The sequence below is a fragment of the Podarcis filfolensis genome (assembly GCF_964270895.1).
Source record: "Podarcis filfolensis genome assembly, chromosome: 1".
In the NCBI taxonomy this organism is placed as follows: domain Eukaryota; kingdom Metazoa; phylum Chordata; class Lepidosauria; order Squamata; family Lacertidae; genus Podarcis; species Podarcis filfolensis.
Window position 1 is genome coordinate 53,015,916 of NC_139604.1, and position 27,647 is coordinate 53,043,562.

Here is a 27,647-nt window from a genome sequence, read left to right on the forward strand (position 1 = left end):
CACGACTGTCCTTTACCCCATCTCACCCGATTTGGAGACCTCTTAACCATGACTTGGACAGGAGTCTGTGTCTCCTCCTGGTTGTGCTTTGGCTGAATTAAGTTAGTATTCCTGGGTCACTTTGCACACATTTGGAGCACAGCATAACAAGGGGATTTTATGCTGAGTATAAGGCACAGCTAAGGCCCTGTCTACAAATGCAGATTTTGTGTTTGTGTGTGTGTAATAGACTATACCATTTCAGATTGCAGGTGGGGAGTGACACACACACACACACACACACACACACACATATATATATATAAATATGGGAGTGCTGTTTTTAATGCTTCCCTATAGTAAAAGGAAAAGCCTGTAAGTTTGGAAAAAGACCCACCCAAAATTAGCACACCAGAGAAAGAGGTTTTACCCTAGCCTGTTCTGTAGGCACTAGTTTTCTATTTGCAAGGGGCATTTTTACAAAAGGGAGAATTCAAAAATGCTATCCCATCATCTGCATTCCATAGTGATATACTCTATTTTGCCATTTTGGAAGCTACCTCGTTCTACTGAATGCCTAGTCTAGGCTTGAGTGTCCAAGAGTAGCTACTGGGTTGCTGCAGATGAGAAATGCAGTAATGTTTGCCATGCCATCAGTGGTTGGTTCTCTTTGCAAGAGGATTCTCAGCAGCTGGCATTGAAGATGCTCCAGGTGTTTCTTCCTGAAGCAGGTTTCCTAGGTTGAATGACAGACATGTGCACCTGAGGCAGTAAACATCCTCTTTCATCCCGCTTCAGGATTTGTGTACGGGAGGCAGAGAGATGCAGGGGGCTCTGTGCCATTTATGGTGTTTGCAAGATTACCTGGGACTGCAAGAAGGGCCATGAGGCATGCTCCTCCTTCTTTCTTACCTGTGTGCAAGCCTGTTCAAATTCTGATATTGAAATGTGGATCTTAGGCTGTGTTGCATAGCAACAGTTACTAAGGCAACAGGACTGTATGCATCTTGTATTCCAGTAAATGATCAATTAAGTGACCCGATTTCTGGGAAGCATCTTTTCCATTTTGGGCAGACAAGGAAGTTGCAAAGTCTGTATTGCATAGTAATGAATCTTTGCTGTCTTGTGATGGACATGCCTTCTCTTTCTGCTCTCTTGACCCAGGTCTATCTCCATCCTGCAACCTCTCAAGTGTTCCCTGTGCAAGCAGCTCTTTACTGCCCAGACCTTTACAATCAGATCTTACCCTCTTGAACATCCCTTTGACAACTGCCTACCCTAATTTCCTCAGTTTGCTACTTCTTCCCTCCCTCCCCCATCTCTCTTTTTGCTGTAGGGAAATAGAATAATAATTAGCATTTGCATACCAGTATATGTTTAAATGATCAGAGAGTATTTTGCAGACACTGTATTGGGGCCATCCTAGAACTTATATGAGACGCGGCACCATGGCTGCTCCTGCTCTCTGTTTCTCGTAATATCTAAGACAGATAGTATGTGACACGATGTCATTGCACTGTACATTTCCCCATCCCTGCCAAGCAGCGATGCAAGGTACAGGCAGTGCACACACACACACACACAGTGCAATGATACCCCCACCATACGTGGTTTACGTTGGATTTTTCCAAGGAGGGGAGAGTGTGAAGACACTCAGAAGCAGTAGCTCAGAGTCTCTTGTAAAATCTGGTTTCAGTAATCCAGTGACAACCCTGTACATTCAATGTTATTATCCCCATTTTGTAGATGGTGGGCTGAGAGAAGATTTAGGCAGGAGGATGTACGCCTGTGGTTATTTTTTAAAAATCCCAGGAGGCGCTTAAAGATTTATTGTGAGAGACAGTAAGTCCTGACACATTTCAGACCCATAGCTCTACCTTGGGGCAAAAGAGATTACAGAAAATTTAACTGATCTTTTCTTTAAAAAAAAACCAACAGAAACAATAAAAAGAACCTTCATTCTGCTATAATTCATTTTCCCTCAGAGATGGGGCTACTACACTCTGAAATGCGAAAGACTTACTGGTTGCCAGAGTAAACCAGAGTTTAGCGTGGCAAGTTGCAGTGAGCTTTCAGTATGTGCACTTCCCACCCTCTCCTCTAGCATAGCCAGGAGGAGGGAATTGGAAGCTTTAGCTTCTGTTTTCAGTTAGCCACAGTTTTAGTGTGTCACCTAAATCCCACGGTTAACTGTAGTTTGTTGAAATAAGCCAGCTTCGTAAACTATGGTCTGAAATTGGGTTTCAAACAAGGCATATTTAAAATTAAGCACACTTTGCTAGGTTCAGATGTCATAGCAAGATGCAGTTAATTTAATCAAGAATTGAAAGCTTCTTGATGGCCTCTTGTGACTGTGCCAGAGGGGGAAGAGAGGGGTGCACAAGAAGGAAGCTAGCCTTGTTCCCACAATGCTAAACTAGATTTTTTGACATCAGAACCAGGCCTGCTCCTGCCGTGCTACCGAAAAACAAGACACCGTATGCCTTTAGTGTTATGTCATGGTTTGCCTCCCTCAAACAAACCACGAGCCAAGAAGAAACCTTGGTTAGAGTTCGTGGTTTATTTGGAGTGAGGCAAATCACAAGCCTGGATTTGGATGTAACATTGGCTTAGCTCTGAGCAGCATTGCAGCAGGAGGAGATGAAGTAGATTTTCTCATTGTGCTCCAGCGTGGTTGCTTGTTCAGTGAACCAGGCCAAGTGACTTAAAGACTACTGAGCAGTCCCCACCACCACCATGAAACATAACCACCAGCTCCCCAGCTTGCTTGCTTTTCTCAAGAAGAGTACATCTCTAGCATCTGGTAGAACCTGACACATGAGGCAACGTGTACAGGCACTGTACTTGTTTTCTGAGAAACTATCCTGCTTCCCCCTTTCGGTGTTTTTCTTTGCCCACCCCACTCCCAGAAACATCCCGGCAGACTCCCATTCAGCCAAGCCTGCACAGTAGTTTCCTGCTCCTTCAAAGCATGGCCAAGGAGTAATACAGGGAAAGAAAGGAACGGGAGAGAGGCCAGCTAAGGATGATTCCCTGCCCAATCCTTACAGAGATGCGGCTTCCCCTCAGCCCAAGGCCATGACTTGTCAAGAAACCCTAAGAATCCCATAGAGCTTTCCTTGCCACTTGAGCACGATAGTACTGCCCATCTAATGTCCCATCTCCAGTTGTGGTCATCTCTACCTCTGAGGAAGGATTTGGAGGGGGGCCACTAAATAGGAGGGGGACATTCTTGCTCCACCCTGGGTAGGCTCCAGTGAAACTTCAGGTACATCATTTAGTATCCCTGAAATGTACTTAGCTCCATTTAAAAAAAAACTAATAAAAAAATCTTCATCGCTGAAGGTCCCCTAGGGAGATTCTTCCCAAATAAGAATTCTTCTGACCATTAGAATGCATCCTGCATTTTGTTGAATGGGCAGCTTATATAATAGTTTCTTCTTGTTCTCAGTAATGTCCTGTACCCTAAATTAGCATGTCTCCCTCTACATTAATAGCTACCTCCCTCCAATTATTTTTAGAGAGCTGTAATGTACCCTCTTAGCTTCCCTTTTTTTCTTTTCTTTCTTCAGCTGGGCTGAAGAAGTTCAGTCCTTTTAAACCTTCTTTCAAAACCTGGCCTCCACTTAAAACCATTGATTTCTGTCCTGAGAATGATGGATCCTTTCCACCCTCAGGTATATAATAGCCTTTGATGTTCCTTATCCTCTCCAGAAGGATATCAGTGAGCCCAAAGTAGGTCTGAGGGCCAAACTGTGTGATAGGTGGGAGATTTGTGATTGTTGATCTTACAAGATCTGTGCTTGCGTCTCTTTTTGGAAGGCCTCTGGCTGTCCTGAACACAAACAAAACCATCTGTAATAATATGGCGATTCATGTAGATATTTGCAAGAAGGTGACTGAAACAAATCACCCTGTATGGAGCTTATTAGCATTTGAGCACTGTCAGATTTTATGGGTTCAAAGTGCCTGGAGGGAGGTAGAATATTGCCCTCTTGTGGCAAACGGTGAGTGGCATGTGTACAAATGTATGGAGTTGGTCCCCAGCAGCTCACTAAAACCACTTGTTTATTTTGCTGTTCTTTCCGCTTTCTCCTCCAGACAAACATTGGCTCCATCTTGGTCTCTGTGAATCCCTACAAGCCCATTGCTGGATTGTATGATGCTGATGCCATTGACCTGTACCGCCAGCACTGTCTGGGTGAGCTGCCACCCCACATCTTTGCCACAGCCAGCGAGTGCTACAGCTGCCTGTGGAGGCGCCATGACAGCCAATGCGTCCTCATCAGGTGAGGGAGGCACTTTGGATCAGGAGGGCAGATGAATTGAAGCACCCCCCCAGCATATAGTTAAACAATGGAGGATGTAGCAATGGCCGCCATCTTTAAAAGGGATCGAGCAAATTCACAGAGGATAAGGCTCTCCGTGTCCTACCTCCATTCTTGAAGGCCGTATGCCTCTGAATACCAGTTGTTGAACCAGGGTGGACAGCTGGCCTGCTGCACCAGGGCTCTCCTTATCTTTTTATGCTCATTGCAACAAACATCTCCCCAACCATTAGTCGGGATTTTGGGGGGAGTGCTGCACGTTCATTCTGGAGCCATTCTTTCTGACTTGCCATTGAGGCTGGCATTCCCTTTGGTTGGTGCTGCCCTGAGCAGGTTGTTTTGGCTGTCCATTTAACAGTGGCGAAAGTGGAGCTGGAAAGACGGAGAGCACCAAGTTGCTGCTGAAGTTCCTATCAGCCATGAGCCAGACCTCACTGGGCGGCCCTGCGTCAGAGAAGAGCACACATGTGGAGGAGGCCATCATGGAGAGCAGGTACAAGCCCACACAGCACAGGGTTGGCGTGAGTGTGCGGTTTGGAGGTGTCTCCTCTCAGGGGAGCCATGTCACGGACAAGGGGTAGGCCTGACACTGCAGCTTCCCAACTGCCTGCCTTCTAGTTATGGCCCGCAAACTTCCTTTTTCAGCTAGGGGGCTGTAATGCATAGAGAGTGTCCAGCAAAAGTCCTTATTCCTTGCAATATTTCTGCACTTGATATAGGGAATCCATCTGCCTGACCTTTTCCAGGTACCCTTCAGAGGTCAGAGGTCTGTGCTGTTTTGAACCAGGGGAGCAAATACGGGAAATCAATAATGCCTGCCATGCTCATTCCTGGTGGCTGTTTCCATGTCCATTTCCTCAGATGTCCGACATGTTTAAGTGGGGCTGCTTGGTGCACTAAGAGAAGCGGGGCTGTGCAGCATGTATAAGCTACATTAATTGAAAATGTTCACATATATTTGGTTGATTCTGCTTCTGCTGGTCAAGGGGGAGGAGCAAGTTGCCGTAAACACAGACTTTGGAGATATCAAGTCTGTCATTGCAGACATGAGGGCTAGAAAAACTTGGAAGGTTGTGTTTTTTGGCGGGAGTTGTTGTTTTTGTTAAGAGAGAGCTCAGTTCCTCAAAATTTGAAAGGTCTCCACAGTAAACTTATGCCTAGAGTTAAAGAAAGTGCAGTCTACCCTTATTATACACCCCAAACATCACTACTAATCTTCCTTCCTTCCTTCCTAGCCCAGTACTGGAGGCTTTTGGAAATGCCAAGACAGTCTACAACAACAATTCTAGTCGCTTTGGCAAGTTCATCCAGCTGCACTTTTCCCAGCATGGGCATATCCAGGGTGGGAGAGTCACTGACTGTATCCTTCTTTTTGGTGGTTTTATCCCTGATTACCTTAGCCAAGTGGAGCTGGTGAGTTGGTTGTGTCTCCACGGCTGACTTAGCAGGGTATAATCATGTCAGGCAAGGGGACCTTCCTCCCCATTTTCTAGCTCACTTCCGATTCTGTGTTGTTGAGTTTTCCTTTGCAAAAGAGGGTAGCTCTCTAACCGTTTAGAATCCAGGAGTGAAACAATCCTGGCCTATGTAAGTTGGGGACAGAGTTATTTGCAGCCAGATTCCTATGTCGTTGAAAGATTCTTTGCCAGACACTGGGAAGTCTTTCTAGGAGCCATTGTACCATTGCTTCCTCCTTAACTCATTGCTCAGATTTATTGGAGAAGGTGAGTAAAGTTTATTTTGATTGTGCCCCTCTTCTTTGCCCCTTCACAATGTCCAGATGATATGGAGATGCTATGATGGCTACTCCTAGGTAGCGTACTGTCTCAACACCCCTAAAAGTTCTGCTCAGTAGAAACTCTGGTGTGTTCGCACTACATTAAGCTATATTCCCTTTTTGTTGTTGTTTCATTTCACTATAAACCTTCACCGTCTCAGAAAGAACCACGAGTTTCCCATAATACATATGCTTCCTCATCCTTGAACATCTATGTTATTAATAAATGTCCTGTTTTGCGCAATTGCATCTGTGCAATTGCACTAATGGACCCACACACAAGACAGTACTGAAAAGGGAGGAGTGAGGCTGATTTGCTTTGCTAGGGAAAAGGGAGTAGTCAGATTCTGAGACTGTGAAGTAGGCAAATGAGCAATGTGTCCCGGTGGGAAAGTGCATGGATGAAATGGTGCTAAATCAATCAAAATGAAATAAGGGAGAGAGGCTCCAGTACAGTGGTGCCTCGCAAGACGAAATTAATCCGTTCAGCGGTTTTTTTGGTCTTGCGAAGCACGGCTATTAGCGGCTTAGCGGCTATTAACGGCTTAGCGGCTTAGCAGCTTTAAGAAAACAAGGGAACAAAGGAACAAAGGAAACAAGACGTTTTGTCTTGCGAAGCAAGCCCATAGGGGAAATCGTCTAGCGAAGCGACGCAAAAACCGAAAAACCCTTTCGTCTTGCGCGTTTTTCGTTTTGCGAGGCATTCGTCTTGCGGGGCACCACTGTATTAGTGAAGGAGCAGCAACAAGAAAATGGCAGTGAAGGAAGACAGCACAAGACCTCAGTCCTCCCACTCAAGGAGGGATATAATTTGGTGCATGGAAACGGAGATTAAACAGTGACTGGTTATGGGTTTTGGTGTGGACTTCCCTCATTCTTGCATAGACCCCAGGACATATTGCATGTAAAACTGTATGTGGCAACCCACACCTACCTGGATTCTTTTCATGCTGTTGATGTAGCAGACACAGGGCTAAGCACAGTGGCTGTCCTTCCTCCTATGCTGAGCACATATTTCCTTGCCAGGAGCTCTGCTAGTTTGTGTGTGCCTTTGGGGTCACACACCCTTCATTCCTCTTTGTTTCAGAACAGAGTTGTTCACCAGAACCCGGAGGAACGTAATTATCATATCTTCTATGCCTTGTTAGCGGGCGTCAGCGAAGAACACAAAGGTAATGAGGAATCACAAAGTTGCATTCTCTCATTCAATGAGAAGAGCAATCTCCTGCAGTCAGGCTGGGATGGGGAACCTTTTTGGGCCAGATCCTTATTAGGCTTCCTGACGAGCCAAACTTGACTCAAAATCCTTTCGCCACTGAACTTCAACCAAGGGAGGGAGGCTTGCAAAGGACTGGAAGTCTGTGCACTTCTCCTGGGGGCAGTGGCAGCAGCCAAGCAAAGGACAAGAGCCTCTCCCCACCTCCCCCTTGTTGCCACCCTCCTGCTCATGGGAGAAGCAGCTCCCATAGTCTCGTTTCAGCTGAAACTGGACCAGGGGTTTCTCTTAATGCGCTTCTCAAAAGTGTTGCTTCTCCTGTGAGCTGGTGCTTGGTGGCAGAGGGGAGGGCGGGGTAGATTCTTCTCCCCCTCCTCTTGCTTCTGCTGCTAGCTGGAGAAGCACACGAGCTGCAATTTTGAGAAGGCTTTAATTTCCCCCATCAGCTGATAAGCGGAGATTAAATCTTGCTGCCTTTTGCTGTGTGATAGTGTTCCCTGATGGAAACGGGACATGGGGGCAGGCAGTGCAGGATTAAACCTTGTCCTCCCGCTCATCTGCTCATGTCACCACTGATGTCAGCTGATGAATGAGTGGGTGTGGTTTGGCCTTGCAGACCAAACTGAAGCCCCTGGAGGGCCAAGATTGCCCATGTGGGCTGGAGGATCCCCACTCTTGCAGTAGGTAGAGTGGCTCAGAGAGCAGGCTAATACCCCAGGTTTCAGGGGAGGAACAGACTCAGAATCCTAAGAATAAAAATCTACACCAGGGTGGGGAACTTTTGTCAGCCCGAGGGCCACATTCCTTTCCAGTCAGTGCTTTGAGGGCCACATGCCAGTGGTGGGTGGAGCCAGAGGCGAAAGCAAGTCGAACAGCAGGTGTAAATGATACCTTTATACAGCAGGCCAGTTTTCACACAAAGACCCTTCTGTCTTCCATCCAGGCAAGTGAGAGGCGCTGTCAGGACTCATTCTAGACAGAAACACTTGAGGGACCAGTGAGGGGCGGGGTATGGTCTGGGGAGAGTGCCAAAGAGTAGACCGAGAGGCCTAGAGGGCTGGATTTGGCCCCTGGCGCACCCTTGCTCTGTACAAATTAATGGTGGAGTCCTGAACTCAGAATTCTAGTTTGTGAATGGCATTTCTCCTACAACTTCAAGAAGGGATATCATATCTCAAGTCCACTCTTGAGGCAGTGTATTTAAATGATGCCTTGTATTTCCTGTTTAAGGCCTACTCGTCCCTCTTGTAGGAGACGAGTGCAGAAGGGAGCAGGGAGACACCTGCGTTACCCACAGAATCAATAGCCCAGTTTCTGTACTTAACCATGTCCTTGGACAGTTAACAGAGGCATGATTTTCTCGAGGGCTGGTCAGAGCATTGCTCTCTGCTTTCCATCAGCCCTTTCTAAATCTCCCAGCCCATCACGCTTTTTGCAGCTCCCTGTGCCTTGCCGCTGATCAGAATCAACTTCCCCTCCCTCCTGCCACAGGAAGACTTGCACATTTCCCCCAGAACCCCCTTCTTCCATTGAGGGATTGTCCGTGACCTAAATCAGTTGAATTAGCAATGGCTAGTTTTCCATGTTACATACCACCATGTTAACCGTAGCCACAAACTCAAAGCTGGGGGTGGGGGTGGGGAACCTTACACTAGAAGCAAGAAAACTTTGGTTGAATTGTTTGAGGAAAATGCCTCAGGGGTTTGTGTCCCAGAAATCCCACGATGAATGTGGGACACTACAAAAAGCAAGGCTGAAATTGGAATTAGCCATGAAAAATTTGCATTTGAGACGCCTCTCAGACTTCCTCGTGCCATTCTCTGCTTGGGTTGTTTTGGAGGGAGTAGCCTTTATTTCTGATGCAGTCAGCCTAGTTTAAGAGGGAAAGGGTGTAGCTTCTGATACAGAGACAAAGCTTTGGTACCCACTTAAATAATACTTTTATCAGGATCCTAGTGAGCCTGGGAATGGAGCTGAAAACCCCTGACCTCAGATTCCAGTGAGTGGAATTTGTGGTATTTCCTCTGTGGTGTGTCTGCAACTGGGCCAAACTCTGCTTCCTAAAAAAAGTTCAACAACATTCGGGGAGTCCTGGTTTTTACTTTTTGAAATATGGCAACCCTAGATCTCAGATTGGCAGAGAGGGAATTTGCAGTGGTATCCAGGAATGCCCCTAGCAGAGTAATATGGTATCTTCACACACTTTAGCAGTCCCTGGGCTGGAGAGGGGGGAATTTCTGCCGGCAACCACAGGAAGGTATATCTATTTGGCAGAATTGCTGCTGTACTTACTGATGCACCAATAACTGGTTTAGAAGTCTTCTGCAATTAGATGCCTGGGAATTGGTTGTTTAGTTCCCAGTATTTTGAGCATTGGGGCAAACTAAACATTACAAGTTACTTCCTAGCAAGTTTATTTGAAAAGAAAAGAAGAGTAAAACAGCATTGGGTGTCTCTAATTTTGAGCAGAGGAGCAGCAAAAGGAGGGTATACTTAAACCGCTTGCTCTTTTCCAACTCTAAACCACCCATCCAGGCTGCTTTCACCACAGGTTGGCCACTGTGGGAAGCAGAATGCTGGACTAGATAGGCCTTTAATCTGATCCAGCAGGATCCTTCTTATGTTTTTACCTCATGAATTAAGTACCCCTCTCACTTGCCATTCAAAACTGCAAGTTGCCAAGGCTGCTTACAATTTAAAAATGCCGTATTTCCGCTGTGGACAAGGCAGTTACAGGCTAGTGTTGGCTCCCCACAACTTATTCCACAATATATTATCCTTGAGTTGTTGTTGTTTTGGGGGGAGACTTTGCCATGCTGTGGTTTGGTCCTATGATGTTGAACTGGGAGTGCTGTATAGACAACCCCAGAGAAAGGAGCAAGTGGAAGAAGAGTTGGTTGCTTTCTGGATGTCCCTGGCTCATCTCTCCCTGTTTGTTTGCCTCTTCTCTTCCCCCACCCTCCTACCCCAACCTCCAATATGTTTGCTTCTCCTTTGGGGAGCTGCCTCCCTACAGAAGCCCTGGTCCTGCTGGAGCCCAAGAGCTATCGTTACTTAAACCAGTCTGGCTGTGTAACCAATGAGAACTTGGACGACAAAGAGATGTTCAGCAAGGTCATGGTGAGTCTTCCTTTTGACTCCAGGCAAGACTTTAGGCTAGGTGTGGGTAAGCTGTGGCCCTCCAGATGTTGCGGAACTACAACTCCCATCAGCCCTAGCAAGCGTGGCCAATGGCCAGGGATGATGCATGTTGTAGTTCAGCAACAACTGGGGGATACAAAGGTTTCACACACCTGCATTAGGCAATGCTGTGAGGGCAGGGGGTTCTCTCTCTCTCTCTGCATGTGTGTTTAAAGGGAAAGGTGTGCCTGTTCCTTCGATGAAGACTAAATTGCAAAATAACTGAATGCAAGAGGATCATTTTTCACTCTTGATGGCCTGTCTGTACGTGGTGCCTGCTAATTGGGTGCTTTGTTTGATAGCAATTTATAGAGGCTGCTTAGACTAAAGTAATGGTAGCTTGACGACACTTCTCATTGTCTGCTCACTAGTGTATTTCCCCCCATTGTTTCTTGCTGTTCTGCACTACTACATTTGTTCCCATCACTTAAAAAAAAAAAGGAGCTGGGGGAAGGATTTAGCCTGCAAAAATATGGGCACTGATTTGTAATGTAGAAGGAGGGGAAAGATGTGAGGGTGCTATAGGAATCATATTTATTATTTATAAAGCACTTTTGAAGCAGAGTGCTGTATAGGAGATAAAATCGAAAGGCAGACGGTAGAATAACGGCAAGGAAAGGGCATGCTAGGAAGAGAGCAGAAGAGGATTCGCTTAAGGAAAAGCCTGGAAGTACAAAAGGGTCTTCTTGTAGCTCAGGGATAGAGATCCTGTAGCCCTCCAGATTTTTCTGGACAGTGTCAGCCAATGCGGATACTGCTGAGGGATCATGGGAGCTGTAGTCCAGCAACAGCTGGAAGGTCACAGGATCTCTGCCCCTGTTGTGGATCCTCTTGCATATTGGGTCTGACTGCCACCAGGATATAAGGTGCAAGGCTAACTGAAACCAGGCTCAACTTATTACCCAGAGCATTCTTGGCTCTGTGTTCATAGTGGCAAAAATCACAGCTGCAATATGGAATCAAGGAAACAGGTGAGTCTATGGAACAGTCTCTCCAAAGGACTGAACTAGGACGATCCCAGCAGGTTTACTCAGAAGTAAGTTCCATGGACCTCAGTACAGCTGCTTCATAGTGAGTGTGTTCAGGGTGCTAGCCTTAGAAAGCAAAATCTCACAGAGGGATATGTTAACTGGTTTGTGTGCGCTGATGTGTAAGGATTGCTTTATAGCAAGTCTAAGATTGGCCCAATGGTGGTGGGTGACAGTGGAGTTAACCTAACTCCAATGTGTTTTGAGCAGACTGCCCTCGAAGTGATGGGATTCGGTTCTGAAGAGATCAGAGACATTTTCAAACTCCTGTCTGGCATCCTGCAACTTGGAAACATTGAATTTATGACGGCCGGAGGAGCTCAGATTACAACAAAAACTGGTAAGTGGCACCCTTCTGTGAAGAGTGTCCCCACCTGGAATCTGCATCTCCTCCATCATCGTTTTGGTGACCATGCTGATCCTCTGGGCAGGCTTTGCTGCCTTTCTGCTACTGTTCACAGGACAAAATGGACGTCCAGGAACTGTAGGAGTTGGGGGACAATTCCAAGTCTAGTTCTTCCCAATATGAGACACTGTTAAATTCACAGTAAATTTTTAACCCCCCAATTCAAGTTAGTTTTTGAATGTGCGAATGGGCTCGAACATGCACACACCATGTTGTGAAACTATGGCCTACAAATCCTCTACCCTAGTTGTCATGCTGGCTTGCCAGAGATAACTTTGCCCCTTTTTGGAATGTCACGGTTACTGTGTTTCTGTTATTTTCCCGTCTCTCCCTTGGGCCTATCAGTGGAGTCTTGGGGGATCAAGAGTTGCCAGCAAGGTCTCTCCAAACGCCTATCCCGCCTCTTGATTGTATTGGCTTCCTGTCCCTTTTTGAGGAGAGGCCCCCTCCCTCATCAATCACTTCCACATAATAAGAACACATTATCGCAAGCATTACTGCCACCTCTCTTTTATCATCCTCTCTCCTAGTGCTGAATAATGTCAGCGAGCTGCTTGGCTTGGATGCCTTCCAGTTGTCTGAGGTGCTCACCCAGAGATCCATGTTCCTACGGGGAGAGGAGATCAGCTCTCCCCTCACTGTGGAGCAGGTAAGTGAGTAGCCAATGGGCTTTGCACTAAGCATGGTGGTGGCGCCTGGCTATGAAGGGCACTTGCCTCTAGGTGGCAGCACTCACATAGTTGTCAAGGGGAAATGGTGCTTGAGGGATGCCTTGGATTTGAACATTACATACTCCCCTCCACCCCCCAACCCTTGAGGAGGGCTTCCCAGAATGTGCACTGTGGCTCAGCAATTTGAGTAAGCTGGGATGTAGGGAAGCCATTTGCAAGGCAGGAAGAGAGGGTGAATCAGCCTTGTTAACAACTTTACCGCTGTAGAGCTGGGTTGGGGAATCTTTTTCAGCTGCCTTCTGAGGGCCACACACTGGTGCCAAGTGGGGCCAAAAGTAAATGGGGACAGAGCGATGAATGTGACTCTTGTACAGTAGGGTAGCTTCTGCAAGGAGCCTCAAACTTCGCTGTATCTTCCACCCAGATGAGCAAGAGGCATTCTCAGAGTTCAGGGACACATTCCAGCCAGGCAAAACTCTCTCTTTTTTTTAATAAATTTTTATTGATTTTCCAACATATAATATAACACAATACAACTAACAACTAACAACACATAAACAAACAAACATATAAACACGTATAATGTCATAACCTCTTTTTCTTAAACCTTATTTCAACGACTTCCCCATACCTCCCTTTTCTGCATCCCTGTTTGAAACTTTTCCAGCAACCCCTAATTTCAATTACTTATAATTCACTTTCTTTAATCCTTTTTCTCTTACCCAATTATTTGTCACCGCAATTCTGTTTTACATTACCCATGACATTTTAGCACTCATTAATTTTACAACAGTTCTTAAGATAAACTTTAAATTTCTTCCAATCTTCTTCCACCGTCTCTTTCCCTTGGTCGCGGATTCTGCCAGTCATCTCAGCCAGTCCCATATAGTCTATCACCTTCGTCTGCCACTCTTCCAGCATGGGTAGTTCTTGTGTCTTCCAATACTTTGCTAAAAGAACTCTTGCTGCTGTTGTAGCACAGCCAGGCAAAACTCTCAAGGAGGGTGCAGACCAGGGGCCTGTAAGGTGTGTGGTCTAGGTAGAGACCTGTGGGTCAGGTAGAGTGGCTTGGAGGGGTGCATTTGCCCCCCAGGCCTGAGTCATCCCCCCCCTGCCCCGCCGATATCTCTGCTGCAGATGCTGCATAATGTGAGCTGGGTGTCTCTGGAGAAGCAACAAGCAAATAAATGGATTCTCCTGTAGATAAGTGCAGCAAGCACTCTGCAGAGGATACAGCCCTGTTGTATCAGGCCAAAGGCCCACTCAGTCCAGCACTCTCTTCCCACAGTGGCAAATCAGATGCCTGTTGGAAACCCGCAAGCAGAACATGAGGGCACTGTGCCACACTCCTCAATAGCCCTTCCTCACTAGTTAGGCTTCCTGCTGCCAAATGCCCACTTTCCCCATCCCAGCCTTCCTGGAATGCCAGCCAACTATTGCCAGATGCATGAGAGAATGTGATGCCAGTCAGTTTGCAGTGTATGCAGAGCTAATTATAATGCCAAGCACTGGCATCTTCCAGTGTGTTAGACAGAAGGCGCTGAGGCCAGTCAATGGGGCCTTTGACAGAACGCACGTGTCTGTGTGCCGCCCACCCCTGCTTTTGTCCTAGTCCCGGGTGTGTTGAGTCAAGCGCCCGTTCCTGGAAGATGTTGCAGAGATGTTGAATTACCAGGCAGTCTGGCCACTTGAGTTCTGCTCCTCCCTGTCTGTGCTTCGCTAAGCGCAGTTGGCTCCGGCCCAAACTATACAATACAGGGAATGTGTAGCTGTTGCCCACCTGCATCTTTCCACCATGTCTTTTTGGCCCTGTTTAGTTAAAGACCATTTGAGAGGGCATCCTTGTGCCCAGAGTTTCCTTTCCCCCTGCAAGCAGCAGCCAGCAATGCAGAAGGGTTGGGAAAGTCTTAATGTGCTGGCATCTTGACTAAACATTACCGAGGAGATGCAACGAGGCAGCCACCAAGTATTCCTTGTAACATGTGGTTTAGGCCTCAGGCTTCCTAAAGGACAGTGGTGGTCACTGAGCCAAAGGAGAGACCTTATGGCTCTCCTGCCTTCTGATCTATGATTTTCTGTGAGCAGCACTGTCTTAGCATATGCGCCGCCGGGGTGCAAAGATCCACCCAGCGCCCCCAAATTTAGTTTAGCCCCCAAATTAACTTTTATTATGCTTATGTCAGACACCACGCTTATGCCTTATCGCTTATGTTTACGAAAGAAGGGAGGAAAAAGAAACAAACTTTTTTATTTGCTCATTTATTTACAATACATTTAAGTATACAACACCACCACACTTAAACTTGTAAGTATTGTTTAGGCACCTACTTAGGAGAAACATCAGTCGTGTCAAAGGTGCCGCTGACCCCGCTGCTGCATAGTAGCTCAATACAATACGTAACATTATATTTTGATGTAAGAGTTAATTTCGCATGCACGGCACCGTTGTGAATTACAAGCGCTGTCATTGAGTCTGACAAGCGCCGCTGGTGCGGTGTGTCTTTGGTAAATGAGCACACAAAGTCGAAAGTCCTTTAGTGAAACAGTAGGTATACATTTCGGTAATACCTAGGTATATACAGTGGTGCCTCGGGTTAAGTACTTAATTCGTTCCGGAGGTCTGTACTTAACCTGAAACTGTTCTTAACCTGAAGCACCACTTTAGCTAATGGGGCCTCCTGCTGCTGCTGTGCCGCCGGAGCATGATTTATGTTCTCATCCTGAAGCACTATTTCTGGGTTAGTGGAGTCTGTAACCTGAAGCGTATGTAACCTGAAGCATATGTAACCCCAGGTACCACTGTATGTATTTTGTTTTTCTAGCTTGATCAGAATTCTTTATTATTTCATAACAGGTAGATAGTTAAGAGCTTCAGCGGTGGGTGCTGGGCACCCCCCCCCCAAATTCAGCACCCAGGTGCCCCACACCCCTTGCATCCCCGGGTAAATCCCCCACTTGCAGTCCAGACCCAGGTTTATACCTCATTTTCTCATGGTGAGAACAAGGCCTAGTTTGGCACAGATGGAGTTGGGAGGCATGTTTGATAGCAGTCATCCCATCCTTGGCAATTCAGGCACCTGAGTTTCAGCTGCAGTTTCTCTGCTGTTCTATACTTAAAATTAGTTTCTCAGGGATAATGTTCATTTGCCAGGCCTTTGCTGCCTCGAACTCCCCATAGTTTGCTGTGCTGCTCTCCAGCATATAGAATGATGTTTGGTGTCTCTCCCCCCCCCCCATTGCTTACTGACAAGCATTGTCTTCCTCCCTGTTTGCCCCTAGGCTGCTGATTCTAGAGACTCCCTCGCCATGGCCCTTTATTCACAGTGCTTCTCATGGATCATTGGCAAGATTAACTCAAAGATAAAAGGGAAGGAAAACTTTAAGTCTGTTGGAATCCTGGATATCTTCGGGTTTGAGAATTTCCAGGTTAGAAATTAAACTATTGGGGATTGTTGCGTAGACCAAAGGAAGTTCCAGTGCATGCAGAAAACAAGCTGAGCTGACTACCTGAAGGCAAGGCAGAGGCCTTCCAGGGTAATTTCAGTACATTGGGAAATAAATTGCTTGACACTAAGCCAGTTGGGCAGGGGATGGTGTGGTCATTGCCCCTTGAACCTCATTCTTGAAATTGGAAACAAAGGCAGCTGCCATACACCAAGTCAAAGTCACGCAAAAAATTTGCTTGTATATCACTACACCCTGTATATTGTTTGTTGAAATACACCAAGTCAGGCATCTCCTTCAGTATTGTCTACACAGACTGGCAGTGACTTTCCAGGGCTCCAGACAGAGGGCATTCCCAGTCATACCTGGAGAACCCAGGGATTGAACCTGGGACCTTCTGCATGCAAAGCATATGCTCTACCACTGAGCTACAGCCCTTCCCCAAACTTTGACAATGTCCTGTGAAAATTACTTTGGTAAGGCATTTAGTCAAACTCTCTTGGCACATATGTTACATGGGCATGCACTCCCATGTGTTTCCCCCACTTTCATTATTACATTTATATCCCACCTTTTCTCCAAAGAGCTTAAGGTGGCACTGCATATTATTATTATTATTATTATTATTATTATTATTATTATTATTCCCGGCTTCCTTCCCTGATGGGTCTCAACCATGCAACAACTTATCCATGCCACAACCCTGTGAGGTAGATTAGGTTGAGAGACTGCGACTGACCCACGGTCACCCAGTGAGCTTCATTCACTGATCCTTTTCTTTATGTGCCCTGTTTTCACCTTGAATGGGCAGTCTTGTCATTTGCAGTCTCTGTGGTTTCTGTGCCACTGCATGCCCAGACTGGCAGCAACCGGCAGGAGAGGCAATAACAAGCTGACCCTCGGCACTTCCGCTGACCCTCCCCTGCTTCCCGCATGCACTTCCTCTTCCTTGCAGCCCTCAAGGGAAAAAAAGATTTTCCCCCCAGACCAAGAACATGGGTGCTAATATTGGTTTCTCTTGTCACACGCACAGGTGAATCGTTTTGAGCAGTTTAACATTAACTATGCAAATGAGAAGCTCCAGGAGTACTTCAACAAGCACATATTCTCCCTGGAGCAGCTTGAGTACAACAGGTAGTTAAAAGTGGCCTTTTCAGGAGGCAGTGGCTATTGGTTATTGGTAGTGGCCTCTGGCAACCAAGAGAGCCCACTGCTCTCAGGTGGAGGAGGAAAAACTGCTAGCAGAAAAGCCGCTTTGGATTTCATCACTGACAATCCATGTGGGGGTCAAGGAAATCCTTGGAAAGCTTGATAAAAGCAAGAGTCGCCCACTACTTTGCTGCCTGGGAGCAGTTTTACCTTCCTCTCTGCTTTTCCCCTCCCAGGGATGATATTCTCCTTTTCGTGTACTTCTGTCCTGCCCAAAGCGTCTTGCTGTTTCTTAACCCCTGCTCTCTGCAAATATGAGTGCCTGACTTGTGTTTCCCCTCTCTTTTTGGCAGAGAGGGGATAAGCTGGGAAGCCATTGATTGGATGGACAATGCAGAATGCCTGGATCTTATTGAGAAGGTAGGCCTCTCTCCTGTGTGATGGGCTAGCATGCAGTCAAGAGTATGCTTTCTCTGTAGGCTGGGCTTTTCTCTCTGACCTTGATCCCAAGTAGCAAGCCTTGTTTCTGTGCCTTAGTTTATAGCTGGTATTTTGCCTCTCCCCACCTTGGCTTCTGTTACTTTTATGGAAATGGGCAGGCTTCATTCAGAAGTTAGAAGAGTTCATTGTGAAGAAAAAGAAGAAGAGTGTAAGGAAAAAGAAGGGGGGAGGTATGAGTGGAAATCATGGCTAGCTCAAGGTGTGTGTGTGTGTGTGTGTGTGTTTGTTTGCTGTCCTTACATACATACAATCTTACATACATACAATTTTCACACACCCCTCCAACCTTACTTTAGGCTGAGCAACATAACATTACATTAAATGTTTAATGTTTGAGGTATTACAGTATTTGATATTTCTTGGAAGCCGCCCAGAGTGGCTGGGGAAGCCCAGCCAGATGGGCGGGGTATAAATAATAAATTATTATTATTATTATTATTATTATTATTATTATTATTATGATGATGATGATGATCACTGCAAGTCTTTTTCTTCTTTGGCTACAGAAACTTGGTTTGCTGGCCTTGGTTAATGAAGAAAGTAGATTCCCCAAAGGCACAGACAGTACCCTTTTGGAAAAGCTGCACAACCAGCATGGGGTAAGTGAAGATGCATATATACACAACACTTGCATGCATTTATCTATGCATTTCTAAAATGTATTATCATAGGCTAATAATAATAATATAGAAACCAATGTAAAATATTACAATCCCAATACAGTAAGCCTGCTTTTAACTTGTGTGTATTCAGCTTTATTTTAATAATAATAATAATAATAATAATAATAATAGGGGGCCAGAAGCAGGCAGGCACCTGGGAAAAAATACTTTGCCAATCCCTCCCACCACTGAACCCAATGTGTTTTGATTATATGCAGTCTCCAGAAAGTAACCCCTGCATAAATTGCAGGATTGCTGTATTAACAAACCAGAAATTGGAAGGTAAACTAAATAAAGTCAACATCAGTTGCCTCTCAGCAACCAAAATACCTTTGTGGATAAAATGATTTTTAAGCATCCTTCTAAGAATCAGGAGCAAGTAGGCATACCTTCTTAGACAAGGAGTTTGAAAGATAAGATACCATCGCAGAGACAGTCCCAAATCTCTTAGCCCCCAAAAAGGGGGTAGGGAGTGGGAACAAAACGGAACCTTACCTGATGACCACGAAGCAGAAAAGGGGTGCATTTAGGGAGGAGGCATTCCTTCAAGGACCTGAAACACAGACCACTTAAGGATTTAAAAGTCAAAACCAGGACTTTGAACTGGACCTGGAAACAAATGAATTTGCATCTATTCTAAATAATTGCAGGGGTATTTGATCTGCTTGGTTGGCACTAGTTGACAGCCTACCCTCTGCATTTTGGACCAGCTGCAGCTTCCAGACAGTATTGAGGGGCAGCTCTGTGTAGAATGCATATATTGCAGTGGGTGGTGGTATATAGTTTTGATTCATATATCTGACACACCAAAGGGATAGGAGGAGCAAGGTTAAAGAGAAGAGAAACCTGTATGGAACCATAGTTTGATGCCCCTCAGGAATTTGTTCCATGCTCTTTTCTCCCTGCCCCACCACCCCACATTAACACACAGGAAGTGTTCCCACAAACTACACTTTACATAATCTTGATATTTTAAATTTCCTCTCATCTATGAACAAAGTAGGTGGTGCTCTGTTCGTTGTATGAAATGGGAACTACTTCCACTGTGGATTTTTAAAAGAAGGCCACAAAGTGAGCAAGAGGAACACAATCCACAAAGAACCAGTTATCGACACTTCATCTATTGGAACCTCTTTGGCTGAGCCTCTGCTTCAGCCTTGGAAGGCTCCCTTGGTGTCTTCTGATAGAAAAGGCAATCAAACTGTGAGGCCAAATTAACCCTCTTCAAAGCAAAGCAAACAGAATTGCATAATGTGTCTCTTAAGCAGATGACCCTAAGTCTCTTACCAAATGAATAGCTGCTAAGATTCAGCGGGTGGAGGTTTAAAATTAGGTTAACAATTCAGGGTAGAATAGCTTTCCTTGTTCAGTTTACTGGATAATGGCTAAAAGCTAACAGACACAATCAGTACTCTGTGAAGAACATTGTATTTTAGCAGTTCTGGGAATTCCAGTAGGCAGACTGATCCTAGTGGCTTGTGACATAGCTGAGATGCTTCAATCTGAGGCAGGGAATCTTCCAGAAGGATAATTTCTGGCTCATCAGAATATCTGAGTTGTAGCACTGACAGAGATGTTTGCCAGGATAGTTCCGTTTTTGGCTCCACCAAAATACTCTTAACTGACCGTTGTGGTTACTGTGCGGCCATTTTGGGACCGACGGCTTATGAAGTGCAGTAGTACTGCACCAGAGTGCGGTCCTGGCCCTCACTGTTTGACTTGGTTATGCGCAAAAAATTACTACCACTCATGATATTTAAAAACAGCTGCTGATGTGTTGCTTCAGGTAGTATAAACAGTGCTTCGCTCACTTCTGTTTCAGAACAACCAGTACTATATGAAGCCTCGAGTAACAGATTTTCAGTTTGGAATCCAGCACTATGCCGGAGAGGTAAGTGCATTTTAGCCTGATAGCTGAGCAGCTGGCTGAGTTTGGGGCCTACAAGCCAGTGAGCAGTTAGGCCACAGCTGGAGGCTGACAAAAAAGGCCTAAAGTGCAGAATTTTATTTCTGGAATGGGCATGGGATTGAGCAACAGCCTCTTCCAAGTTTTAAAACTCTTTTAAGTTGCCAATTTGAGGTTTAGGCCTATCAAATATTATTTTGTTCAACCCCCACAGATGATAGACTTGTTTGGGACCAGAACACACATTACAGTTGCTGTGGTTTAGAACAGCCTATCAGTCTTGGCCTACCGGAGTTTCAAATCTGGTCTGCGAGGCCATTTCCCCTCAAATCATGCCCCCAACCATCAGATGATAACACTGCTGAAACCAGCTGATGGGCAGGAGGGCAGGGTTTAATCCTGCATTAACTGCATGCCCTGTTCCCAGGAGGGAACAGGATGGCGCAGCCAAGGCAGCAGGAATTAATCCCTGCTCTGGCTACTGGGTTGCTGTTGAAGGGAGGTTGAATTAAACTCTCTTGTTGAGATGCAGTGGGCTGCAGAATTTATTTATCTTTGACACTTTTATCTACCCTTCTTCCAAGGAGCTCATGGTGGCATGTCTGATTCCACTTCCTTTGCATTATCATAACAACCCTTTGAGGTAGTCTAGGCTGCAAGGTATTGATTGGTCGAAGATCACCTGGTGAGATTAATGGTCGAGAGGGGATGTTTGGACTTGTCTTCCTAGTTGTTGTCCAAGACTCTGGTAGCTACTACAGTACATTGTTCCTGTAACATAGCAGAACAGGGCTCTACATATCGCCTCTCGGCTAGTTCCCCCTGCCCTTAATCAATAACGGGCTTGAGAGATGCATAAGGTATTTGGCAGTTTGGGGTGTGTGAGTTCAAGAGCTTTTCCTCCTTATTCAATGCATCTGTGTTGTGCATTATCATGATGGCACATTTTAATGCTTGTGCTGCAACCTGTCACCTGCAGGTCTTCTATGATGTGAGGGGCTTTCTGGAGAAAAACAGAGACACCTTTAGAGATGATATTTTAAACATGCTGAAAGACAGCAGGTAAGCAACTGTATTCGAATGAAGCCCAAACTAGTTGGGAGCTACAGGTGGGCATGGAGCAGAGTTGCAGAGCGTACATAACATCTGAACACTTTGATTTGGGGCAGGGAAGCTGTTTCTTGGACACTCAGTACTGTAGACAGAAGGATGGGGAACTGGTATGGAGTCCTAGCACATGCTTTGGACCATTTTGCAAGCCCCCAGAGGCAATTCATGGCTGTTGGAGCTTTAGCTGCCAATCAGCTCTTTGCCACGGGACTTCAGGTACCCAAGCTTTCCATAAGATCCAGCATAATGTAGCACTTTCCAAGATTGCTCTGGACTACTGTAGTTCATCAAAAGGAAGAATGAGTGCAGCATGCAGTTTCAGAAAGAGATAGGCAGCACCAGCCTGTGCGTTTCTGCCTTTGGAATTTGTCAGTACAGCATGATTGCATCTTGCGTGCAGTTAACTTGCGTGATTTCAGCTTTACATGGTTGAAAGCCAGCCAGTTGAAATCTCACAAGCTAATTGCACATAAGGCAGAGAGCTCAAAAGCTCCTTTTGTGATGGGTTTTTCTGGCATGGAAAGAGCTTTTAAGTTCTCAGAATTGCTTACCGGACTCTGGGATGTTCTTTCACTTGGGCAGCCCTGCAAGATCTTGCGAGAGCATCCCAGTCTGAGAACTTAAAAGCTCTCTGCCTTGCTTGGAATGTAAAGATGGACATGTGGGCCCAGTTCCAAGGTGGTGATCTGGGTATATGTGATTTTGCGTATATGCAGCACCCCCAGAACATAACCCCCATGCAAGATGTGATCAAATACATGTTTTCTCTGCCTTATGCTCCTCTTTGTCTGCAGGCTGGATTTCATCTATGATCTCTTTGAAAGAGTTGCTGGCTGCAGCAGTGAAGACACACTGAAGATGGGAACTCAGAGGCGCAGGCCGACTGTCAGCTCACAGTTCAGGGTAGGAGCAGCAGGCCCAATGAAAGGGCAGGCAGACATTCAGACATAACAGCAGAAGCCCCAATAGGGTTTTTCTTGCCTGGGATGAGCTCAGCTTCCACACTGAATTGTGCTACGAACAGGACAGACATGCATGCCACCACTGAAGTTTTGTTTAGACCTTAGGCTTGCTACTCTCTATGCTTCACACAGACTCTCTGCCTTTTCTTTAATTTTTAAAATGCCCTGTGTACATTTATTCATCAAAACATGCATTTCCCCCCAGTCTCTTTTTCTTTTTCAAAAAATCATTAGTTGGGGTTTTTTTAAGGTTATAAGACAGCTCCAGGGATTGCAGGGAGCATTAACCAGTCAGTGCTGTGCATTGCCACCAGCCACTGTAAACTAGCAAAACTGCGTTCCACTAAGCCCAACCTGGTCAGAAAGTTGCGTGTGTGATGAGAATGTGGTGATTGTTTGCCTTCACCACAGATTCTGTGCGCATGTACACAACCTTTAAGAAATGTTGGGCCACACGAAATCCACTGTTCAGAGGTTCCTGTTTCCCCATCCTATCCACAAAGTTTTTGTATGACTGGCTGGTGGTGGGGTGGGGGCAAGAGAGAGGTCAGAATCTTAATTTTCCAAAAAAGTGACTCCTTTTCAGTGTTCTTTTCTTCTTCTTTTTAGGACTCCCTACACTCTTTGATGGCCACGCTCAGCACTTGCAACCCTCTATTCATTCGCTGCATTAAGCCCAACCAGGAAAAGGTGACTTTCTAGAGCTGCAACAGACAGTTGGGCAAGGCAGGTGGAGAGCCACCAGACCTTAAATCATATCTAGACTAGACTCGAAAGTGGTGTCGGTGTTTGGGGGACTTTCTACCCTTTTCTTCAAAAGATGGTGAGCTTATAACCCACCAAAGCTGCAGGCAGAAAAAAATAGGGCCTATTGTGGTAATAGGGGAATGTTTTGTGACTCTGGTCTGGCCACTTACAGGGTCCTCTCCTCTTTTGACCAGAGCTAGCACAGAAAGGAGTGGAACAAAGCATGCTTATGTCTGAGCCAGGACTGGATCTCTTTCAGTGGATTCTTAATGCAAGGGGTGGTGCTGTCTGTGCCATATAAGTCCATGGAGTGCCTTTCCTCTTAACACAGGGTTAGGGAGCTTGTGGTACTCCCTATGTTGTTTGCCTACATCTTCCATCCAACATGATTAATGCTCAGGAGTGAAGTGTGTTGTAGTCCAGCAACATTAGGAAGGCCACAGGTACCCTATCCCTTCCCTAACACATTTGAAGATGCATCCTGCATAGCAACAATTCTCTCAATCCTAGAGAATTTTTTTCCTGTATGTGTGTGTATTCCCAAGTGTCCTCACACTCATGTAAGTGGGGCTCGTTATACGAGATTCTGAGGTTGCCCTTCACAATGCTCAGGCCAATATAATACTTTTTATACAAGGAAATCATTTCTTTCTTGTCTCCTATCCTTGGCTTGTCTGCACTCCTTGCTTTGCATAGTCTCCAAATCTCTTCAATCCAGAGGTGGTGCTGAAACAACTGCGATACTCAGGCATGCTGGAGACAGTGAAGGTCCGAAGAGCTGGCTTTCCTGTACGGTGGATCTTTCAAGATTTCCTCCTCAGGTAAAAGTGGCAGTGTAAGCAAGAAGGTGAAATTTTGCTGTCAAATTTGGCCTTCAGTGCTTTGGGACTTTGTGGAGGGGTGTATGTGTGAAATAAATGACTCAGTGTGGATGTTTTGCTTGTGTATAAGAGGAAAGCTAGGAGACCTGCTTTTGAGCAAAAAGCGCAAGGTGAGTCTGGGCAGGTTGTCTCTTTGTCTCCTATAAAATTTGACAATGATTGCAGGCTACTGCTTTTGTTTTTGTTGTCTGAACAAATAGACTTGCACGTCCATAACCATTTGAGATGGCTGGTTGGAAGGGAAAGGACAAAAAATAAACATTTCCCAAGCGAAGTATATTTCATTTGTTAAGCTGCAGTTCAGGACCTGGGTTAAACTACATTTTCTAAGTTTTAATGTTTGGGGCATTTGATTACTCTTAAGAGTTATTGCACTTCTGTAGTTGGATGCCAGTTGCTTGTGCTTTCAGACTGACTGGGAAAGACAGTGAAGGGCAGTCAGTTACCAGCTGTTAAGAGCTTATAACCTGTCAGTACTCAGAAGCAAAAGGAGAGCGCGGAATAGCCCCTCACAGGGGCAGGAAGCTTTGCTGAGGGAAAGAAATTGCTTTGTACCTTAACTCCTGGTCAAGAGCATTCATTTGGTTCTCTCAGGTACAAGATGCTCTTGAAGAACTGGGGCAATCCTGACGGTGCAAAAGCCACTTGCGCCTCCTTTCTGCAGACATATGACAGCACCCAGAGAGAATGGAAGCTGGGGAAAACCAAGGTATGCCCTTTGTGTGCAAAAGAACATGTGGAGCAATGCTCTGTGCTAAGGAATCTTTCCAGAGGTAGCCTGGGTACAAGACTGATGTGGCTTCTAGGAGTTTCTGTGCCCACCTCTGCATAGATCATTGGCCTCTGCTGCACTATGACTAGACTTACTGAAACACACCCACCCCATCCTACTCCCAGCAACTCCATTCAGAAGTATAGTACACCCCTCGTTGCTAAGCCACAGGCCGTGTCTTCTCAGGAGGTTCCTGTGTCACTGCTTAGGCATTTTGACACTGAAAAGAGAACCCAAGAAAATGTCTCAGAAGATGCTGTGAAAATGTTACCTGGTTTTTGGGGGGGAGGAGGGAATCTGTGTTGATACGCCGCTCCTTTATTCTTGCATACTGTATCTTCCTACTATCTCTGCAGCCCTCTCCTCCCACCCCATCCTGCAGTGCAAATGAGGAAGGGACTCACGGGTTAGATGTAGACACAGTTGAACTGAGTGGGGTCAGGTGTGCATCAAACACTCCACCCCCCAAAGGTCCATGCTGATTTGTTCTCCCAAGATTGGAAGAAGAGTTTGGGGTGCATGCTGTGTGCCATTGGGAATGATGTAATCCCCAGTGAGGGCTGCGCTATAAAATCTCGGTGGAAGCTTGCATGCTTTGCATTTAAAAGGTCCCAGCTCCGCAGAATTGGAAGGGATCTGAATGCCCAGTTTAATATATGGCACCTGCAGTTAAAAGAATCTACAGATAAATAAATTGGGGAAATACCCTTCCTTGAGACCTTGAGGAGCTGGTGCCACAGCACAGAGCTGGAGTGGATGTTTCTAGGATCTGGTTCGCTACAAAGCGGCTCCTTGTGTGTGCTGGCCTCATGCCAGCGTTTCTTAAGCAACAAGGCAGATATTAGTGTTGCAATCATCTGGGGTACAGATGGGCGCGGGGCAGCTTCTGATGCATAACTAGCTTGCAAATATGTGCTTATGCAAACCCAGCTGAATGAAACAGAAGCAGCTTGGGGGTTTGTTTTTGTTTTGTTCGTAAAAGAAAAAGGACCCACGATTCCTCCACCCCGGCCCCTTTCCAAATGTCCAAATCAACAGACTGTAATTATAGGCCTGATGTAATTTCATTGCTAGGCACGCAGCCAAAAAGGAACTTTGACAATGAGCATGTCTGTATGTATCTATAGCAATGTGTAGAAGATAATGGATATTAACATCACTATAGTGCATATCAAATAGGTAAAATCTGTTTCACTGATAAGAAATTTGGGTGCTACATTTGGGGTGATTGTAATTCTGCATACTGAGCAAACGTGGAATTTGGCATTGGGCGTGTCACGTTTAGAATCTAGTCCAGAAATTCAAATCTGTTACTTATTTATTTCAAAGCAAATTTTCTAACTCTTAAGGCTGGACAGATAGGCTTTAAAGCAAATGAGTGGTGGTTGGTGAATTCCCATGTTTGTTGCCATCTGCCACAATAAATTGGGATTGAATGGAAACAAATACATGCTCTTTGCAAATTCACAGTTGTGGTGCTTCTCTGTATGCTTTTCTGCTTCTATAATGCAGGAGAACAAGAACAGTGTCTATGTAGATTTGGAGAAGGGACCTATTAAATTTATTTTATTTAGAAAATATATAGACCTCTTAATCAAGAAAACCAAAAACTACCCAAGTGATGTACAAATAAAATTGAAGGTTAATCACAGCAGAAATCCACAAAAACAAAAATATGTAAAAACATAAATGAAAACAAATACATATACGTATAAAAAAGTATGTAAAACCATAATAATTAGAAATAAAGATAAAACCAATAAAGCTTTTAAAACAGTAAAGTTTTTAAAACAGATGACTATACAGGTGACTAAGTTACATATCTGGGTAGGCTTCCTGAAATAAAAAAAGTTTCCAGCAAGCATCTAAAGCAATACAGTGAGAGGGCACCCTGCCATTAAGGTGTAGCCACCAACATTGCTGTCTCTTCTTCACCCAAGGGGTCTGCACCAGATTTGCTTTGTTTCTTTGTTAGGAATAAATTAGATGTTCTGAGTTAATAAGGCCGCTAGGGAGCACAGTTGCTTGGGACAGCAATTCAAGAAGTAGTCCGGCAGGTCACAAATGTGCCTTCCTTAAAAGACATGTGGGGGGGATATGGGGAGCCATAGACTCTTACTATTAGGCAAGGGCAACCAGTCGCAATTGCCAGCTGCATTTAGAGCCCCTGCATTTAGAGCATGCCAAATTCAAGGATGAAGTAACTGGGCCCAGCCAGGACGTTTTAGGCTGCAGTGTGATTCTTTTCTGCAGCTTATCTTTCATTTCCCAGCGACGCGATGTACAGTCTATGCATTATATTTATGTTCTGCAGCTTGTGCTGCCTTAAACGAAACTGGGGAGGGAGGAAAGCTCAGGCATCAGTCCTTGAGCAAGGGAGACCAAAGGCGGCTTGCCACTAGCAAGAGAGGAGAAAGGAAACTGCTGTCTCTCTGCATACCAAGCACTTGGAGTTAATAAATCAACCTTGGAGCCATTAAAGAGAACAGGCTCCAAGTGACTGGTGCGGCAGACAACTGACCTTTGACCCCACCAAGAACAATAGAACTTTCCCTCTCTCGCTTACTCTCAGAGTTGCTGGTCCATCTGAGAAGGGACCGGCTGCCTCGCTGCCCTTTGCTTGCTGTTCAGGGAAGCAGGGCCACTTGGGGCAGGGCTCGAGCTCTTTGAAGTCTTCGCTTCTCAGGATGAGCAAGGAAGAGGGGCAACAGGGTGGGTTGAAGAGGCTCTGCCGCCTACCAGATGGGATTGATTTCAGAGGCAGGAGGATGGCCAACTTTATGAAAGAGATTGGAGGAGCAAGGAAAGAGAGTCACATCCCTGATAAGTGGCAAAGCAGATGAGAATTGTTGGGGCACACAGACCCCTTTTAAAAATTACTGTGAGCCACAAGGTGGAAATGACAAGGAAGGAGAGAAACCGTTGGAA

At 45.6% G+C, this 27,647-nt stretch overlaps 1 protein-coding gene across 2 annotated transcripts in view; it reads left to right on the forward strand.

The window, feature by feature from the left end:
* The window catches only part of LOC310767210 (unconventional myosin-X-like), a 76,816-nt gene that overhangs the window by 18,249 nt on the left and 30,920 nt on the right, over positions 1–27,647 (forward strand). Inside the window, exons 4-21 of one of the 2 annotated variants that reach the window (XM_083624144.1) lie at positions 4,081–4,268; positions 4,666–4,800; positions 5,543–5,667; positions 6,018–6,031; positions 7,172–7,256; positions 10,317–10,420; positions 11,719–11,848; positions 12,445–12,563; positions 15,865–16,011; positions 17,063–17,163; positions 17,532–17,598; positions 18,186–18,278; positions 20,164–20,232; positions 21,227–21,309; positions 22,152–22,260; positions 22,929–23,009; positions 23,763–23,887; positions 24,542–24,656. In XM_083624144.1, coding sequence (XP_083480270.1) covers positions 4,081–4,268; positions 4,666–4,800; positions 5,543–5,667; positions 6,018–6,031; positions 7,172–7,256; positions 10,317–10,420; positions 11,719–11,848; positions 12,445–12,563; positions 15,865–16,011; positions 17,063–17,163; positions 17,532–17,598; positions 18,186–18,278; positions 20,164–20,232; positions 21,227–21,309; positions 22,152–22,260; positions 22,929–23,009; positions 23,763–23,887; positions 24,542–24,656 — 1,890 coding nt within the window. Of the gene's footprint in view, positions 1–4,080; positions 4,269–4,665; positions 4,801–5,542; positions 5,686–6,017; positions 6,032–7,171; positions 7,257–10,316; positions 10,421–11,718; positions 11,849–12,444; positions 12,564–15,864; positions 16,012–17,062; positions 17,164–17,531; positions 17,599–18,185; positions 18,279–20,163; positions 20,233–21,226; positions 21,310–22,151; positions 22,261–22,928; positions 23,010–23,762; positions 23,888–24,541; positions 24,657–27,647 lie in introns of both variants that reach the window. The other variant, XM_083624145.1, reaches the window with a different exon arrangement.